Genomic DNA, 16,509 nt, shown 5'->3' on the forward strand with positions numbered 1-16,509 from the left:
AATGGAAAGAGCTTAAGGGTAATGAAGTGGCTTTAATCTCCTCATGGGGCTGAATTCATGACTGATACAAGTGTGAGAAAGAGGAGGAAATAAAATGGCAGCTCAGTTAAAAATATCAGAGCCTCAGGAAGTAAGGGAAGAATCATTGTGGTTTATGCTACGAAAGAGAGTCCTAGTTCCAGAGGAGCCTGAAGAGGAATGTTGGTTCTGCTTCTCCCATCCAAGACATTAGTTGTGGCGCAGAGAGAAGAAATGTGTCCATGATCGTGGGCGGCCAAGCAGCAACCTTGCCAGGACCAAGTCCCGGCTCCAGCCAGGTGACCCTTGGCAAGCCCTGTAATCTCTTCAGGCCTTGGTCATCTCACTGGTGAGGTCAAGTGAGTTGGCCTACGTGTTTCCTTGAGGCTGAGCTTTGTCATTTACAGCCCCAGACAGAGAGTTCATTGGTTTTGTTTAGGATTATATCTCAAAATTTCTCTCTGATACTGAGCTACACTACACATTTGGTCTCTTCTAGCTATTTCCGAAAGGGGCCCTTCTTTGGCCTGGCCTGCTTTGCCAACATGCCCGTGGAGAGCGAGCTGGAACGTGGCGCGCGGATGAAGTCTGTGGGCATCCTCTCTCCCTCCTACACGCTGCTTTACCGCTACATGCACTTCTTGGAGAACCAGGTTCGGTACGTGGCTTCCGTACATGTGCAGGGAGGCAGCAGGATCCACCAGCTGGTGCATATGGCACTGGCCCTTGGAGACAGCACTTGTGTGCCAGAGCAGCAGATGTCTTTCCAAGAACATCCATGGCGAGGTTTGGTGCCTCGGGTGGTATCCTTTCATTTCAGCCAATGCCCTGCATGATGATTCTTCATTCTATAATGAAAGCTGGGCTATATTCTACCTTCAGTTTGGATTTAATACAGCCATCACTTTTTAAAATTAAATCATTTGTTGACAGGCACATGATGTTTGTTTATGCAAAACCACAATAGTTATCTCCTTGCCCTAGATAGGCAAAGAAATCCTAAACTTTTTAAAAGCCTACTCCTTTATTATTGGGATTTTTTTTTTTTTTTTTTTTTTTTTTTTTTGAGACAAAGACTCCCTTTGTCGCCCAGGCTAGAGTGCAGTGGCATGGTCCTGGCTCACTGTAACCTCCACCTCCCAGGTTCAAGCGATTCTCATGCCTCAGCTTCCCAGGTAGCTGGGATTACAAGTGCCCAACACCATGCCCAGCTATTTTTAGTATTTTTAGTAGAAATGGGGTTTCACTGTGTTGGCCAGGCTGGTCTTAAACTCCTGACCTCAAGTGATCCACCCACCTCAGCCTCCCAAAGTGCTGGCACTACAGGAGTGAGCCACCGTGCCAAGCCTATTGGGATTCTTATTATGATTGGGATAATCAAAAGAGAACTTAAAAAGGTGTGTTTTTTTTTTGTTTTTTGTTTTTTTTTTTGTAGAGACAGGCTCTTAACATATTGCCCAGGCTGGTCTTGAACTCCTGGAGTCAAGTGATCCTCCCATCTTAGCCTGCCAAAGAGCTGGGATTATAGGTGTGAGCCAAGGTGCCTGGCATAGGAAGAGAATTTTTAACAAGCAGCAAAATGATTAGTTACTTTACATTTTTTTCGTTGTGCAAGTAACCTAATTACATTTCAGATTTTGAGAGGAAAATTTATCCCTAATCCCTGAAGCACTGATGAAGTGTTACCACTTCTTTTCTGTTTATGCATGTTCATTTAAAATATGTATTTGCCACCACACAATAGATATACTCTTTTATAGCCTATGCTTTTAAAATTTATCAGTATTCAAACATTTTTATGTAACATAATTGTGATCTTCACCTTTGAAAGTATGAACTTTATTGTTTGTGGAAAAAAACATGTTTATTTAAACATTTATGTGTTTATTAAAATTTTTGTGAAAGTACAAAGAATTTTTAAAAATTCTCTCAAATATTAACACAGATATCCATTGACAGTATTCCATGAATGTCATTCTAGAGTAGAAATACCTTTACAAAAGTAGGATTAATATTTTATAGATTTAATTTTTTCAAATAGGTGGTATTAATGAAATATATTAAACATTTTACTTATAACTTCAAGTAAACATTTTTTCTCAATAAGATATACTATTACTTGAAATATTCCTCCAAAATTAAGAAGAAAGATTATGAAAAACATGACAGTATGGTTTTATTCTTGTAGTAGCTCACTAAAAGCATACAAGGGGCAGTCAGCACACACCAGCATTCTATTTCCAACTGCTTTCCCTAAAGCTGCAAATTCAGGCGACACAGGGTCTGTCTCCCCTTATGGAAATTTATTTTTATTTTTTTATTTTTATTTTTTGAGACGGAGTTTCGCTTTTGTTACCCAGGCTGGAGTGCAATGGCGCGATCTCGGCTCACCGCAACCTCCGCCTCCTGGGTTCAGGCAATTCTCCTGCCTCAGCCTCCTGAGTAGCTGGGATTACAGGCATGCGCCACCATGCCCAGCTGATTTTTTGTATTTTTAGTAGAGATGGGGTTTCACCGTGTTGACCAGAATGTTCTCGATCTCTTGACCTCGTGATCCACCCGCCTTGGCCTCCCAAAGTGCTGGGATTACAGGCGTGAGCCACCGCGCCCGGCGTAATTTTAATTTTAATAGATCCTGTCAAATTGCTTCCCATAGAGGTTGTGCCAGTTGCACGCCCAGCAGTAGCACAAGAGAATGCCTGTTTCATCACAGCATCCCCAACACAAAAATGAAAGCTTGGGAGTTTGGACATTGTAACCTGATGGATAAGAAAACAGTACCTCAGTATAGTTTTAATTGTATTTTTCTTATAAGTGAGGTTGAGCCCCTTTATATATGTTTGAGTCATTTGTATTTCTTACTCTGTGAACCATTTCTAGCCTTTGCTACATTTTGTTGCTTACCTTTTCTTATTTCTAGGAGTTTGTAGGATAGGGAAATTTGTTCTTTGTGATATAAGTTGAAAATACTTTGCCACTTTGTCATCTGTCTTTCAACATTACCTTCTTGTCATGTAGGTGTTTTTCTTTGAATTCATTAATCTTTTTATGGCTTCTAGATTTTGAGTCATAGCTAGAAAGGTTTTGCAGCTTGGTGATTAAAGAGGCTCTAGGTAACATAAGAGGTTATAGGTAACATAACACTTGTATGATAGAGTATGAGGAAAAGAAAGAAGCACAGTTAGATAAGCTCAGGTCTAGGCTGGGATAGTACTTGACTGCAACAGTAACTTGTACACAAATTCGCTAATCTTAATTTCTGCAACACGTGATCTGTGTTTTATATTTCTTCTGACTTGTGATGTTCCAAATCTACTTGTATTTCATCTACAACTTTTGCCCTCAATATCTCTCTGAAGAGTCTTCTTAATTATTTCTTATTAACCAGAAGATATTGGAGAACTATTTTATAATTGAGAAATTAAATTAGAAAAGGCAAGAGGGACTGTTATTACATAATGGGACCTGTGACTTGTAACCACATTTTACCTTACTCAGATCTCAGTTTAAACAAACCAACTGTAAACTAGCATCTGGAGGAGAAACTAGCTATATTTTGAACGTGGACTGGATATTAGTTTATATTAAGGCATTATTCTTGTTAGGTGAGATCATGGCACGGTGGTTTTGTGTTACATTATTTAAACAGACCTCATCAGTTAGAGATGCCTTACAAAGCAGTTATCAGTAAATGTAATGATGTAGGATTTTCTTTAAGACATTCTAGGAAAAAAGTGATGGTAGGGTATAGATATAACCATATCGATCAAATATTGATTATTGTTGACGCCAGATGACAAATACATGGGGTTCATTATTCTCTTCTTTCTGCATTTTGTGTATATGTTTCAAAATGTTCATAGTGAAAAGTTTAAAATGACTAAATATAAAATTAACCTATACAGTAGTTAGTTATTATGGGAAACTTTAAAAATAGAGAAAAGCTCAAAGAAAAAAATGATGTCACCAGCCAGACCTATCTACTGTTAACATTTTGTTTTATATCCTTCTAGTATTTTCCCAGGTGCAAATATATGTTATACATAAACATTTTATTTTCTTAAAGGGTTATTGAGATCATTCAGTACGTAAATTTTGTAACTTGGTATGTTAACCTTTCTGGTGTATCATGAATTGTAGTTTTCAACATTATTGTGGTTTCACAGCATTTTAGTATATAGATATATCACAGTGTATTTAACTGTTTCAGTGTTGTTGGGCTTTCAGTTTGTTCGTTATTTTTTTCACCGCTGTGAACATCAGTATCTTTGTGAGTAAATGCTATTTGCATCTAGAAATAGTTCTTTAGGCCACAGTCCAAGAAGTAGAATCATTGGATCAGAGGGCATATACAGTGTATAATTTAATACAAACTGTAAGTTACCTTTCAGAAGGTGATGCCATTTTATCCCTGCTCCAGCAGTAAATGGGAGTGCTTATTTTTCTGCATTTGCTAAGCCAGGAGCTAGAAGGTGATTTGTTCAGAGAGAAATATATATGTATTGATTTGTTCATATATATATATGTATACACACATATATACACATGTATAAATACACACACACACACACACACACACATTTTGAGACAGAGTCTTGATCTCTCACCCAGGCTGGAGAGCAATGGCATGATCTTGGTTTACTGCAACCTCCGCCTCCTGGATTTAAGCGATTCTTGTGCCACAGCCTCCCCAGTAGCCGGGATTTTTAGTAGAGACAAGGTTTCACCATGTTGGCCAGATTGGTCTCAAACTCCTGGCCCCAAGTGATCCACCCACCTCAGCCTCCCAAAGTGTTGGGATTATGGGCATGAGCCACCATGCCCAGCCTGTTCAGACCAATAATTAAGACACCAGAGTGATGAACTGTAATTGCTGCACAGAGGCATCTCTGATTCTGACCATGGATGAATTATTGCTAGTGTGGTAGGGACAGACAGGGTCAGTTGCAATCTGCATGGCCATGTATGACTGTGTTTTATCGGTGAAGGAGCTGTGTGCATACGAGGAACCCCAGTGTCTCTGGCCCAGCAGCCTGGAGCGTCAGATTAATAATAGATATTGAGCCAATTATTCTCTCGTTTTTAGTGCGTCATGGCTCTTGGACGGTTTCCGTAGGTGGTTTGGCATACATTTCAGTGTGTTGGTTTCTTGATCTCTGCATTCTTGCAGGTAAGTTCACCAGGAAGGGCTCCTTTGACATCATCTTTTGAAGACTAACTTATCATCAAGCACTCTGAGCCTTGCTTCAATACTTCTCGGTTTTTCTTGATATTGTGGTTTGACAATCTTGTTTGTTGCAACATCTGTAGTGTGTTTAAATGTTGAGGCTTTCATACAACAGTCACTTAACATTCATCCAGGAACTGCCAACTTGTATTTGTGTCTGTGTTCAGATTCCGTATTCCATATTATTGCCTTGTTTTGTCTTATCAGTCAGTAATATCCGAGGTAATCAAAGGACAGAATTCTCTTATTAGCTCTTTGTCTAAAAGACTCCAACTTTAGTACTGAACTTGTTTTTAGAATCTTGGTTCAAGTATGCAATTTAATATAGTCAAACACAAAAGACAGCAACTCAGCAAACAATAAACCAGAAAATGAAAAAATGTTACCCTTGACAGAGCCCCCTTTAACAGAAGATATAGTATTAAAAATATAATAAAATGATTCTCAATGTTCTTTTTAGGGAAATTCCATCCTAATGAAAACACCTTTGAACATAGTTGCCTTTGTGTGATTTTCTGTGAATCAAACTTTCATCAGTTTAACAAACATCCCTAAAAAGTATCTGAAATCTGCCATCTTCTCGGAATAGTCAGACACAGCTTAGCCACCACGGGTTTCTTATCTAGCTCATGATCATTTGTAAAAGTGAGCTAAATGATTATAAGCACCCTCCTCCCAACTAGTTATTTGTTATTTTATGACATCACTACCTCTTTGTCAAAGCTTAAAATGTATAGGAGCCATGAAATTGGAGCTATCATCCATCTTATGTTAGTAATCATTATATGAATATTGTGATGATTTTTGTTTCTTTTTAAAATACAAATTTGTCTGAAGGTCTCTTGTCATCGCTTTGTCATAAGAGCTGTGAATCACTCTGGAGTGGAGATGGGTGGAGAATAGCATGCTATAGTTGGTCGATGAAAATCTTGACTCTGAGCAGTTTGTGGCATAGTTTGGAGTAAGCCACAGTGGCAGTTTGCAGAGGCAGCGTGGCAGCGGGGAGTGCCTATTTTTAATCACTGCTGTTCCAGGGCCAACCATAATTAGGGATGTTTCCCTTGCTCAGTGAAGCTATATTTTGCTTTTTGTTCATTGATTGATGGAAATTGTAGAACACTGAGAAAATAAAGATGGGCTAAGAGGGTTTTGGCGCCTTCTCTTCCTCCCTCAATTAGGGCTTTTCCGGGGCTGCATAACAAAGTGCCAAAGACTGGGTGGCTTAAAACAGCAGAAACATAACTGTCTCACAGTTCTAGAGGCTGGAAGCCCAAAGTCAGGGTCTCAGCAGTGTGAGTTCCCTCCGAAGCTGTGTGGGAGTATCTGTTCCAGGCCTCTCCCCTAGCTGCTGGTAGATGCTGGCAATCTTTGGGGTTCCTTGGCTTGGAGATGTACCATCCCAGTCTCTGTCTTCATGTTTACCTGCTGTTTGCCCTATGTGTGTGTGTCTGTCCAAATGTCCCCTTTCTATAAGGACAGCGTTCATATTGGACTAGGGACCATTCCAGTAACTTCATTTGAACCTGATTACCTATGTAAAGATGCTATCCAAATACGGCCCTATTCTGAGTGAGGTACTGGGACCCCATCTTTTTTGTGGGGACAAAATTCAACCTATAACACCTCCATTAAACAGAGACAGTCCCCACAGTGCTCCTGTGTTCCACTCAGGGGCAGGATTTTCCGCTGTCCAAATGGCCCATCATGTTGGTGCTGCCTGCTGGGTTCTGGAGTCTGGGATCAGCTAGCTAGGCCAGCCACAGCCAGGCTCTGCAACCCAAGCTGGTGGGGCTGGCAGAGAAGAGATTCTGATGCTTTTTATTTCTTTATTGTTATACTTGATGCACAAATTATGAGCCCTGGTGACATCCAATAATAATTGTTTTTGCTTATTTGAGACATTGGGAGTAAGCTTCTCAGTATTCTTCTACAACAACAAAGCAAGCAGGCAAGCGTGAGTTCGCTAAACAAAGAGCGGCTTTAAGCAGGGGATTTTAGGCTTCCAAGCTGGCCCTTCTCACAGGAAGCAGCCATTCTCTGGGAAGTGGCACCCAGTCTCTGGCGTACCTTGCTTAAGAACAATAGACATTAGTCATAGTCTGTTAATTCTGTCTGTTTCCCATGAGAAAAAGAATGTGTTCCATGGTGCTGTCAGGGAGTTTCAGGCCCATATTTGAACTTTTCCTAAGGATCCTCTGTAGCATCAAAGGAGGTGACCTAAGCAACCTCCAGATGGGGATCTTTGGAGTATGTCAGGGCCTTTGCCGTGAGTGTTATGGCCTTTGCGAGGGGAAGGGGTAGAAGTGGGAGCAGAGCTGTGACCAGGTCTGTTCTCACTGTGTGTGCACACACATGTGTGTGCATGCATGCATGCATGTGTTTTTCTGCAGGCATCAGCTGGAGATGCCAGGACATTACTCTCATCTGGCTGCCTTCTACGAGGACAAAAAGGGGGTGCTCCATGCTGGTCCTGGAAGAGGCAGCAGCCTGCCACCTGTCTACTGGCTGCCTTCTATCCACCGATACATGTACCCTGAGATGAAGGTGAGGTTAGCCTTGCTCTTCTTACATGATACTGATCTGTATCTGGGAATAGTAGCTGTTGATTAATTTTTAATGAATAGAAAAAGTACGTCTTTGGATCATACAAAATGTCTGCTTTTGATAGAGTTGCAGCATAAGCATTTGGGTTTGTTTAAAACACAAGGCAAGTTATCTTAAACAATATGCTTTCTAGACACTTCTGTAATCATTGTATTAAGGTGAGTATGATAGGCGAGTTGTGAAAAGATGGATTTAATTCTGTTAATTTCTTCTGTTATTTTAACACTAGACATTTGAACTAAAGATGAAGTGAAGCGCTTGATGAATAAGTATGACATTTCTTAGCTAAGATACTTTTAATTTTACTTCATTTTGTATTTGTTTCTGAAGTACTTTGGCTTTGGTACGAGAATATGCCTGTTTACAGTTAGCAAAACCCCCAGTGAAGCGTTAGGTGTCGGAAGGGTGCAAATATGACTAAGAACATGAATCTCCTCTTTCTCTTCCTTCTCCTTCCCCTGTGGTTGGTCACAAGATATTTCCATGGAAACCTAGGGCTCCCCTGGTAGAGAAATTATGCCAAGAGTCCAGGGGAGAACTCTGGGAGGTGCCTTGGGAGAAGACGCGGCCCCTGGGTATTTGCCTAGGTGGAGAGTGAGAAATGCTGATTCCAGAACCAGGAAAGGTGTGAACAGCAGTGAGAACCATGGTCTGTCACTTTCTTAGCACCTTCTGGGGAGTTAGGCATTGTGCCAGCTATTTCTCTATACTTGTTGCAGCATTCTTTAAAGTAAATGTTTTTTTAATCCTTTTTTTTTTTTTTTTTTTTTTTTTGGCGGAGACAGAGTCTTGCTTTGTCGCCAGGCTGGAGTGGTGCAATCTCAACTCACTGCAACCTCGCCTCCCGGGTTCAAGCGATTCTTCCGCCTCAGCCTCCCAAGTAGCTAGGACCACAGGTGCATGCCACCACGCCCAGCTAATTTTTGTATTTTTAGTAGTCACAGGGTTTCACCATGTTGGCCGGGATGGTCTCAATCTCTTGACCTCATGATCCACCTGCCTCAGCCTCCCAGAGTGCTGGGATTACAGGTGTGAGCCACCGCGCCCGGCCTTAATCCTTGTTTCCCAGCTAAAGCAACCAAGGCTTATAAAGGGCTAGTGACTTGCTTTAGGCCTTTTTTGAGACGGAGTCTTGCTCTGTCACACAGGCGGGAGTGCAGTGGCACAATCTCAGCTCACTGCAACTTTTGCCTCCTGGGTTTAACTAATTCTCCTGCCTCAGCCTCCTGAGTAGCTTGGATTACAGGCACCTACACCACGCCCAACTAATTTTTTTATTTTTAGTAGAGACAGGGATTTCACCATCTTAGCCAGGCTGGTCTTGAACTCAAGTGACCTGCCCGCATTGGCCTGCCAGAGTGCTGGGATTACAGGTGTGGGCCATCGTGCCCAGCCTGCTTTAGGTCTTATAGCTAATAGGAGATAGAGCCAAGATTTAAACAGAGGTCTGGTGCCACAGCCAGTGCATGTTTCCTGCCCCACTCCGCTGTCCTTACAGAGATATGGACATGGAAAAACACAAGTTCATGGGACATGAGCAAACTAGTTTGGCTGGGATTAAATGTTTGTCAGCTGGCCCTGAGAGAGATGATTGGAGAAATAGGTTGGAATTAGATTGTAGAGAACCTTTAATAGTAGACCTGGAACTTGAATCCTAACAAATACTAATTAGGGACTTACGGGGGAAAAAAGACCATGCTAGATAATTCAAACTAATTTAATATAGGAAATCAGTAATATAGGAGTTGGAAGGCTGAAGGAGTAAAAAAGGAGTGGGTAACCAATATATTAGTAATTATAGCTAATAGCCTAACACCCTGTAGTCTTCTATTGCTGTGTAACAAATTATCCCCCAACTAATGGTTTTAAAGTATTACATATTTATTATTTCACAGCTTCTGTAAGTCAGGAATTCCAGCATGGCTTAACCAGGTTCTCTATGTCATAATCTCTCATGAGATGGTATCAGCCAGGGTTGGGGGCTCATCTGAAGGTTTGACTGGGAAGGTATCGACCTCTAAGATCATGTGGGTGTTGGCAAGATCAAATTTCTTGGGGGCTTTTTTGAACTGAAGGCTTCAATACCTTGCTGGCTGTTAACTGAGGGCTTCCCTCAGTTCTTAGCCACATGGGTCTCTCCAGTATTCGGGCTTGCCTTATCTAAGCCAGTAAGAGAGTATACTAGCAAGACGGAAGTCAGAACCCTTTGTAACCTAATCATGGAAGTGACAGCCCTGCAATGTCACCATATTTTCTTAGAAGCAAATTACTCAAGAGGAAGAGAGGATTGCATAAGGCTGTAAATACCAAGAGGCGGGGATCACTGGGGACTATCTTAGAGGCTGCCTGTCACCCTCCCCTAGGGTTGGGGTAACAAAGCAACAGAAGCCGCGTGATCAAAATCATGGGAGCCTGCAGGATGGGTCCCTGCACAGCCAGTGCTCAGATCTCTGAGGGAGGCACTACGTATCTATGCTGGAACCTCTCAGGAGGTGTGGCTCTACCTGTGCTGTGCATGCTAAGGAACGCTGGAGGCTGGAGTCACAGGTGTCTTCTGCTGCTGGAGAAATACTAGCCAGAGAAAGAAACTGAAGAGATTTCCTTCTGCCTTTCAATCTGCAGTCCTCGCTCTCCATTGAAGAAATCTAACAGGAAGCCAATTGGCATGTGAGTTTAGGAAATGTCATTTGGAGGTTTCCCCAAGCCCATAGCATAGGCTGAGAGACAGTCATTAAGAAATGGTCAGAGGGCCATTAGAGGTACTCTGGACTTGCACTGACCTGAGTCCTGTTTTCTTTCTGTCTGCTTATAACTTGGGCCCATTTTTCCCTTCAGAGTTAAATTTCTGTTGGAATTATCAACAAATACACAGGGAGGTGACCAGCATCTGACCTAAATGTACGTGTATTCCTTCCCGTAAGAGTCCAGGGATGAGGGACTAAGGGATAAAAAGAAAATTGCCTATGCTTTTGAGGATAGCTCATGAACATACCTGTTAGACCCCAGGAGATGCAGGGAAAAGGGTACTATCATGGTTGCAGGTAGAAATGTGGAGTGTCTTCTTTCTAAAAAACAGTTTGTCAACACATCAAAATAAAAAGACATGGCCGGGCGTGGTGGCTCACGCCTGTAATCCCATCATTTTGGGAGGCCAAGATGGGCAGATCACTTGAGGTCAAGAGTTCAAGACCAGCCTGGCCAACATGGTGAAACCCTGTCCCTACTAAAAATACAAAAATTAGCCAGGCATGGTGGTAGGCACCTGTAATCCCAGCTATTCGGGAGGCTGAGGCAGGAGAATTGCTTGAACCTGGGAGGCAGAAGTTGCAGTGAGCCAACATCATACCACTGCACTTCAGACTGGGTGACAGAGCAAGACTTCGTTTCTAAATCAATCAGTCAAACATGTGACTTTTGTCTTAGCAGCCTCATTCTGTGGGATCTATCCACCAGAATGATATATGTGAAACATTATTTAATTCAACATTGTTCAACGTGGTAGAAAACTAGAAAGGCTATGTGTTAAAAGCCGTGGTGAATAGTGAATTAGAGCATAAGAAGGTGACATGGAAGGACCACAAGCTCTAATTTGTGTGAGAATAGCAAGGCGCAGAAAACTCATCATCCCTTGGTATCTGCAGGGCATTGGTTCTAGGTGACCTTCCTCAGATACCCAAATCTGCAGATGCTGAAGTCCCCATAGTAGGGTGTAGTATGTGCATGTAACCTATGTGCTTCCTCCCATATACAGATGCTCCTCAACTTACCGTGGGGTTCCACCCCATAAGCCCATTGTAAGTTGAAAACATTGTAAGTCAAAAGTACACTTAATGCTGGCCACGCAGCAGGCAGTCCCTGACTTATGATCGTTCCACTTAATGTATGATTTTTCGACTTTACGACGGTGCAGAAGCAATGCACATTCAGTAGAAACCATAATCCCGTTAAAGTCTTAAGGAACTTCTTGACTTTCCATGGGGCTACATCCTAATAAACCCATCATACAGTTGAAAACGTGATAAGTTGAATCATGGTAAATCAGGGACCGTCTGTGCTTTAAATCATCTCTAGATTGCTTACAATACCTCATACAATGTACATGCTATGCAAATAGTTGTTACATTGTGTTTCTTTTTTACATGTATTTTATTATTGTTTCTTTTTCCAAGTTTTTTTGATCTGCATGCAGTTGGCTGAATCTGAGGATGTGGTATCAGGGATCCATAGGGCCAGCTGGCTGTGTATGTGATATGATTACACTGTTGTTAAACAGTCACAGTCTTTGTTTAGATAGAGACACATACACACCCAGACACAAACATGGAAGCTGTTGATGGGTGTATATGAGGTTATTAAGACATGTACTCCCTGGGATGAGGTAAAGTATGGGACGGGGTAGGGTAAGGCTTATATGTATAAAAAAGACAGGGGCCAGGAAAAAAAAAAGACATCACTTAAAAATAGCACATATGATATAATAATACTTGTTATGTATGGAAAATAATGTGTGTGTGTGTGTGTGTGTGTATATATATATATCTTTAAACTTTTTATTGAAATATAACACTTTACAGAAATAAGTTAAAAAATCATATGTATATAATTCAATGAATTTTTACAACATCAACACATGTATAAATAAAAACTTTAGTCCAGGCGTGGCTCATACCTGTAATCCCGGCACTTTGGGAGGCTAAGGCAGGTGGATCACAAGATCAGGAGATTGATATCAGCCTGGCCAACATGGTGAAACCCTGTGTCTACTAAAAATACAAAAATTAGCTGGGCGTGGTGGTGTGTGCCTGTAATCCCAGCTACTCGGGAGGTTGAGGCAGGAGAATTGCTTGAACCCTGGAGGCGGAGGCTGTAGTGAGCCAAGATCGTGCCACTGCATTCCAGCCTGGGTGACAGAGCAAGACTCCATCTCAAGAAAAATAACTTTAAAGAAGTAAGCTTTTAATGTAGGAGTCAGATATAGGAATGTTTCCGAGGGAAAAAAATAAACTGGAAAGGAACCAGAGGGAAGAAGAATACCTCTCTGAGAGGTCCAAATGCGGCAGCTAAATGCTTCCCTTGGGAAAATGGGGGAGTGGAAGGGGGATATAGGGGAGGAGATTGGGCCCCAGGCTGGAGGGCTTCCCCAGTGGTAGGCATATCAGAGCCTACTATGGAGACTGAGCTGACAGTGGTTAGGGAGTAAAAAGAAACGAGTGAAAAGAGGCTGGAGTGTGGACTTGAAAGGTTGGAGAGAAAACATGAAGGCAAGCGCTGGAGGCATCAAGAAAAGAGAGTTACCTGTAAAGCCACAGAGAAACAAGGCTGAAAAAAGGGAAAGATTCAAATGAAAGCAGGAGAGATTTCTGTTGCATGTGCAGTGAGCCTGGTGGAGTGAAGAGGGTTAAGAAGTCTCTTGAGCTGACTGTTGGAAGAGAGGAGGTAGCCCTGTGCTGGCTGCCTGCTTTGCTTCCCTGGTGTGGGCCTGGACACAGGACCTGAACTACTTGCAGGTCCCAAGAAGGGCCATGTTCCCTCTTACCTGCATCCTTTGTGTGTGAACACCTTCCCTCGGATTCATCTTTATGTCAAAGCTTCAACATCACTTCCTCCGGGAAGTCTTTTTTGTCTCTTCTAGAATGGGATTAGGCACCGTCCAGTTTGCTCCCCCAACCCCCATTCTTCTCACATCACGGCTCCCATCAGGCTGTATTTTAAAAGCTTGTTTGCCTGTTTCTCCCACTAGCCTATAAAATAAACATTGGGTGAGCCCCACCTGGCCTCCGTGCAGTGGAAGAACAGTTGGGTGCTTGAAGATAAGCAGTGGAAGCGCTGGGAGGAACCGGGTGTGCTTTGGCGCCCTTTCCTTTTCTGGTTGCTGTTAGACTTTGATGAGAGACAGTGATTGGAGGGATGGGACCAGCCTTGGTCACTTGATGCCTCTCCTCCTCACGATTTGGGATGTGGTGGCAGAATAGTAGGCATGGGTGGCAAATGGCATGCCCAGCACAGGGTCACCTTTATCCTGGCATGTGGTAGGGGAATGGTATCAGTGCAGGAGTGGCGCCTTGGAAAGGGAAATCCTCTTCGGGTGGTGTGGCCACGTCTTCGGAAGGCCCAGGACAGCCCTGGCCTGGACAGGCAGAATGCAGAGGCTGCCTCAAGGCTCGGGCATAGGTGCCCCCAAAGGCTGGTAGTTGTGAAACCCTAGCCTGCAGCCCGGGAGTTGGTGCCTCTCTCAGAAGTGGTCTTGCCTATCTCCCTTACATCTGACACATCAGCATGGAAGTGACCTTTCACAAAGCTCACGAGGCACAGGGTTTGAAGCCTTTCTGTTTTGCCAGTAACAGCAGTGGTTGCCCCATATTGGCTATTTTTATGTGCTATTTCATGTTTTGTCTCAGGCAGTCCTTAAAACCCTGTGAGGTAGGTGATGGTTCCTTATTTCACAGTTAAGGGTAGAGAACCGGTAACATGAGCGAACTTTCCCCAGATCTCCCTGTTAGTGAGTGGCAGTGCCGGGATTGGAATTCAGCTTTTCCTGGGATCAGAGCTTATGCTCTTAACCCCTCTGATACTCCTTGGCACAGGGTTCCTGGAAGGCAATTCAGGGGTTGCCAGACCTGAGCAGTCAGTGTCGGAAGGAAGAGTGGGGCCACCCGCGGTGGCTCACGCCTGCAATCCCAGAACTTGGGAGGCTAAAGTGGGCGGATCACTTGAGGTCAGAAGTTCAAAGCCAGCCTGGCCAACATGGTGAAACCCCGTCTCTACTAAAAATACAAAAATTAGCTGGGCATGGTGGCGCATGCCTGTAATCCCAGCTACTTGGGAGTCTGAGGTAGGAAAATCTCTTGAACCCAGGAGGTGGAGGTTGCAGTGAGCCAAGATCACGCCACTACAGCACTCTAGCCTGGGCGACAGAGTGAGTGAGACTTCATGGACAGAGATGAAGTGCAGCAGGGATTATTATGCCAGGGCCTCCTACCTACCTGTGACTTCTGCAGACACCTCACTTTGCACAGTAGCAGTCCCCATAGATTTGGGATCTGACTGGGGACTGTGTGTTCATCATGTTATTACTTACAGTGCTTAGTAATGTTTTCGATTTGAGTTTTCTTATTGAAGCAGACTGTGTCTTTAGAGACACTTTTATTCTGATTTTTTAAAATTTGTATTCAGCTTTGTTTTCTTTGCACCATTCTGAGTAAAATAATGATCCCTAAACTCAAACATCAGTGTATCAGGAAGCCATTATACTATAGAAATCCAGTTTAATGGTAAGACTTCTAAAGTGAAAAGCATCATTTTGTGTGGAAATAAACATCCTTTAATGTATCTGTTTGGCTGTACTTTAGAATTTCGGTGGGGGGCATTAGATATCTTTTGCTATATTTCTAACAAGCTGTTCCTCCACTCCTCTTCCTCCCTATTCCCCTCAATTTTTTCAGATCACACACCCAGCTGGCTGCATGTCTCAGTTTATTAAGTTCTTTGGAGAACAGATCCTCATCCTCTGGAAATTTGCCTTACTTCGAAAGCGCATTTTGATATTTTCTCCCCCACCTGTGGGTGTGGTGTGCTATAGAGGTAACCAGAAGCCAGAGACAGGGGTGCTGCTTAAATCACAGGTGCAGAAACTGCTTGAGTCTTTGTATCATTGACCGAATTTGGAAGAGCTTGGGCCACATCAAGAGGTTGGGGTTTTAAGCCCAGGAGTGACCTGATTGGCTGTGAACGGTGGTGACAGTGTAGAAGATGGGTTGGATGACACTGGCCAAAGATTAGGGTCTGGATTTAAGCAGAGAAGATGCATTCTAGATGTAGTTACGAGGAACTGGACTAAACTTGTTGTCTCATTGGGTTGTAAAGGTTCTGACGTATGTGAGGTTGCAATGGAAGAAGAGTCTAGAATAGCAAGGGTAGTGGGGCCACCACGTGGGGGACTGAGGAGGAGTGGGCCACTGGCTTGATGAGGTTAATGTGGGACGTGACGAGGGTGTACTGCCGTGAGACCTTCGCAGCAGGAGTGTCTGTCCACCCTGCACAGCTGGGTTGGGACCTGTGGGCGTTTGGGCTGGAGATAAAGATTTGAGGGCGGTAGATTATTTCTCCACTGATATCTGAGATGGACGGCATTACCTGGGGAAAGTACAAGTGAGGAGGGGCGTGCCAGGCACAGGAGGTGGACCAGAAAGGTGGAAGGACAGAAAGGACTGGGGAGGAACAGGCAGAAGGAGGAACTGGAAGACAGGAGGGTTTCAGAAGCCGGAGTTCTAACAAGGTCAAATTCTAAGCAAGACCAGCTAGACAAAGACTGAGAAATGTTTATTTGGTTTGGTAAGCACGTTGTTGACATCACCTTGAGGGGTCAGTTTCTGCTGTGGGTCCCCAAAAGGCTTGCTACCTCCAGTGTCCTCAGAATGCCAGGACCACCTGGTTCCTGAGGCACCAGATAGCCTAGAGCAGCGGTGTTGAGGGAGGAAGATGGCCTAGAGCAGGGGTGCTGAGGGAGGAAGATGGTCTAGAGCAGGGGTGTTGCGGGAGGAAGGTGGCCTAGAGCAGGGGTGCTGAGGGAGGAAGGTGGCCTAGAGCAGGGGTGCTGAGGGAGGAAGGTGGCCTAGAGCAGGGGTGCTGAGGGAGGAAGGTGGCCTAGAGCAGGGGTGTTG

General features: G+C 43.5%; 1 protein-coding gene across 2 annotated transcripts in view; it reads left to right on the plus strand.

Moving 5' to 3' along the window:
* Positions 1-16,509, plus strand: part of DENND11 (DENN domain containing 11) — a 45,389-nt gene that overhangs the window by 20,164 nt on the left and 8,716 nt on the right. For both annotated transcript variants that reach the window (XM_032275626.1, XM_032275627.1), the window contains exons 3-5: positions 518-676; positions 7,636-7,789; positions 15,292-15,430. In XM_032275626.1, the coding sequence (XP_032131517.1) occupies positions 518-676; positions 7,636-7,789; positions 15,292-15,430 (452 nt within the window). The remainder of the gene's footprint in view (positions 1-517; positions 677-7,635; positions 7,790-15,291; positions 15,431-16,509) is intronic.

Source organism: Sapajus apella, unplaced genomic scaffold, assembly GCF_009761245.1.
Source record: "Sapajus apella isolate SASKATOON/1434 unplaced genomic scaffold, GSC_monkey_1.0 scaffold7, whole genome shotgun sequence".
Classification (NCBI taxonomy): Eukaryota; Metazoa; Chordata; class Mammalia; order Primates; family Cebidae; genus Sapajus; species Sapajus apella.